The sequence below is a fragment of the Protobothrops mucrosquamatus genome, unplaced genomic scaffold (genome assembly GCF_001527695.2).
Source record: "Protobothrops mucrosquamatus isolate PMUCROS unplaced genomic scaffold, P.Mucros_1.0 scaffold986, whole genome shotgun sequence".
Taxonomy (NCBI): Eukaryota; Metazoa; Chordata; class Lepidosauria; order Squamata; family Viperidae; genus Protobothrops; species Protobothrops mucrosquamatus.
In genome coordinates, this window is record NW_015387225.1 from 87,142 (window position 1) to 90,293 (window position 3,152).

A 3,152-nucleotide genomic window follows, 5' to 3' on the forward strand; every position below is an offset into this window, starting at 1 on the left:
TCTTAGGAGACAATTCTGGTGTTTGCAATGACTGCATGAAAAGCTTAATCTCACTGGTGAACATGACTGCGCGCATAGTCCTGGCTTCTCTCCTCTTCAGCCTCCACACATTCAATGGAGGAGGACAGCAGTGTTGACATTAATGTGACTACAGTTTTCTGTGCAAAAATAAAATAAGGAGGCTGGTTCTTTCTGATAATTAATTGCATCAAGCCAATGCAAATACAGTCACCCCCACTTTCAGATTCAGTGGAGGCTGAATAGAAGCTGGGGTAGGATTAAGTGAATGATCCTGGTCTCTTTTTGAGTTTTGCATTTTCTGCTGATTTGAGCTCTCTCCTGGAGCCAGGAGGTAGACTATCAAAAGACCACAACAACAGCCAATGTCCTCATTTGTGATCATCATTCATTTCTGTGATTATTGGTCACACCAAACTGTGACCAATCATTAATCATTCAAACTCCAATTCTTCTGATATTCGCCAGGTTCTCTAACGATCATCAGCTAAGAGGTAGATGATTGTAATCCAATGCTTTCTTTGGAAATGAAGTTGTCTGTCAGGAAAAAAAAAATAGAGGGAAACTGGGAATGTAGAAAGTATCCTGGGGAGGAAATGGCAAGGTACAAGTTGTCTAATTTGGTTCCTGATGAATGAGGACTCCGTGACTAGTCAGTAGTGGAATAGGTGCATCTCCCCTAAGCTAGCCATTTCATAAGAATCCTTGTTACATTAAAATCCCAACGATGCAAGCAAAACAGAAACACTGGTCTACTAGTAAAACCTTTTACATTGATTCTGCAATCCTGGAATGAATTCCATTAAATATAATGGAACTTACAGTGCATGTGTTACCACTCATTTGAAAGTAGATCTGTCAATGCTTGACGTCCTTTAATCATGTCCATTGCCCTTTTCCATACATTTTCCAATACTGTAATATTACTGTTCAGCGGGTGACCAGAATCAGAGGAATTCTTCAAGAACACAGCTGTATCAATTTATATATGCAGTTTACAGCTACTCATTTATGATAATTTCTTGGATGCTTTTATACCACAGGAAGCCAAAATGACATCCAATATTCAGTATTAAAACCAGTCATTATGCAACAAGTGGTTTTAGTTTCAGCCTCTTTCCTAATGAACCCAAGCAACAGCTGAGGCCAGGATCTGATTAGGAAAGTGCTTCTTTCCCAAACATGTGAAGGGTAGAAGTCTCAAAAGGCACTTGGATGACTGTCCTGACTTCAGGCAAACTTTTTTTCAGAAGACAAGCAGTTAGTAGAAAGGAGGGTGAGAACGCCTTGTTCAAGCTTATGAGAAAATGGTTGATAGGACTTTGGCACACTTCTTGTGAATGCCACTCCTCAATAAGTTCCAGCCAAGACCTTTGCTGTTGTATCTGCAGTGTCTGGTGCATGAGCCAAGATCACTTTTTCCATTTCTCCAAAGTTTTCTTCTTCATCTGAGATCTCTTTTTTTATATATAATGTTTCATTTTCTATGGCTTTGGCAGGTGTTTGGAAGGTTATGGTGTTACAATGGCTAAGGATGGGACTGCTGTCCCTCCTGTTTTCCATTACAGTGCTCTCTATCACTCTGCAGTTCCCCCCAAACTGTCTTTGCTTCCTGCTTTGAAAAAAACCTCACAAAGCAGATCCCTCAGGGTCCCCTTGCTGGGGATGGAACTGAAAAAGTGGAAAGCTGGGGGGTGGGGGAGGGGCTGCAGAGTGCTGGAGAGATACTTTTGCAATGGAAGTTGTAAGGCAGGGGTGTCAAACTGCCGGCCCACCGGCTGGTTTCATCATACCGAAGCCGTGCCCACCCCATTGCTGGCAATGCAAAAAGAATTGTGATACGTCGCGACACGTCACGTGACGTAGCAAGTTCGACACCCGTGTTGTAAGGCATGTACAGTGAAAAATAGGCCATGGTAAAAACAAGAACTTTACCTCCCCAACTCCCATCACTTTGCTTTTGCAAGCAAGGCTGGGGGGGAAAAAACCCGAACATCTGTTGAGCATGAATATAAATAGTAACCATAGAACTCTTAAGCATCAGAGTGCTGCTGTTGCATAAACCAATCAGCCTGCCAGGAGGCGAAGGAGACTGGAGGGAGCAACCCTGCTCAGCAGGTACAGTTATCAGACTTATTCTGCTCCATGCTAACATCACTCTGTCCCAGGGGCCCAATAATACAGATACACAACTCTTTGGATTCCAGCCAATGAACCAGACTATCACAGCACTGACATCAAACACTGACGCATGCAACTTCATAAGAAGTTGTGACCATGTTTGATGTACTTGTTGCTAAGGAGAATAGGACAAGAAAATCCTGCTGATGATGTTACCTAGTTTGATAACGAAACCTTCAGAAATTATATTAAAACAACCTTGGAGAACAAACCCCAAGCAAAATCTAAAACCCGAACTGCAAGTATTTTCTATTATTTCAACTTGTTGTTTAGTTTACTTCCATTTAAATAAAAGATTAGCAGTCCTCAACAGATTGAGAAAACATAAAAACCAAGGAAGTTCTTAAAATAATAAAAAAAAAGATTGTCTTTAAAAGTTCATACCAAAAGAGCAACACAAATAGGACCATGGACGATGTACAGCAGATGAGTCTCTGAACTGATCCAGCAGCTACAGAATATTAAAAAGAAAAAAAGTTAAAGAAGAATAATAATTCTGTCCTCTTTCTTGTAAGAGACTTTTTTTTTTAATGAAAACTCTTTCAAAGGCAGGAGATGACTTACTTGTCATCGAAATATATGCTTCTGGCTGCAGCATGTATGCAGGAAGGTATCAACGGGAAGCCTGTGAACAACAAATGATAGGTTTCTTACTGAGACATCTCAGCCTTGGGAGTGCAGAAGCAAGAGGTGGTGTGGCCTTTGCCAGGATTCTCACAAGGACCACTAGGAAATATCACCCTTCCCTCCCAGCAGATGGAAGACCAGGCACTTAGAGAGGGGGCCTTCAACTGACTGGCAGCAGATGGCAACATGATGGAAGAATCTTCCCATCTGTAAGGGAAGACTCCCCAGATCCAATGGAAGGAAGGGCCTTTTCAATGCCTCATCTATCTCCCTCAATCTCCCATTGCCTAGGCCCCCAATTTTCCTTCCCTTATGGCCGAGTTCCC

At 42.0% G+C, this 3,152-nt stretch overlaps 1 protein-coding gene across 1 annotated transcript in view; it reads right to left on the reverse strand.

Moving 5' to 3' along the window:
• Window positions 1–3,152, reverse strand: part of LOC107290857 (calcitonin gene-related peptide type 1 receptor) — a 36,510-nt gene that overhangs the window by 7,400 nt on the left and 25,958 nt on the right. The window contains exons 8-9 of the mRNA XM_015819790.1: window positions 2,764–2,824; window positions 2,584–2,650 (exon numbers count right to left, since the gene is read on the reverse strand). Of these exons, the coding sequence (XP_015675276.1) occupies window positions 2,584–2,650; window positions 2,764–2,824 (128 nt within the window). The remainder of the gene's footprint in view (window positions 1–2,583; window positions 2,651–2,763; window positions 2,825–3,152) is intronic.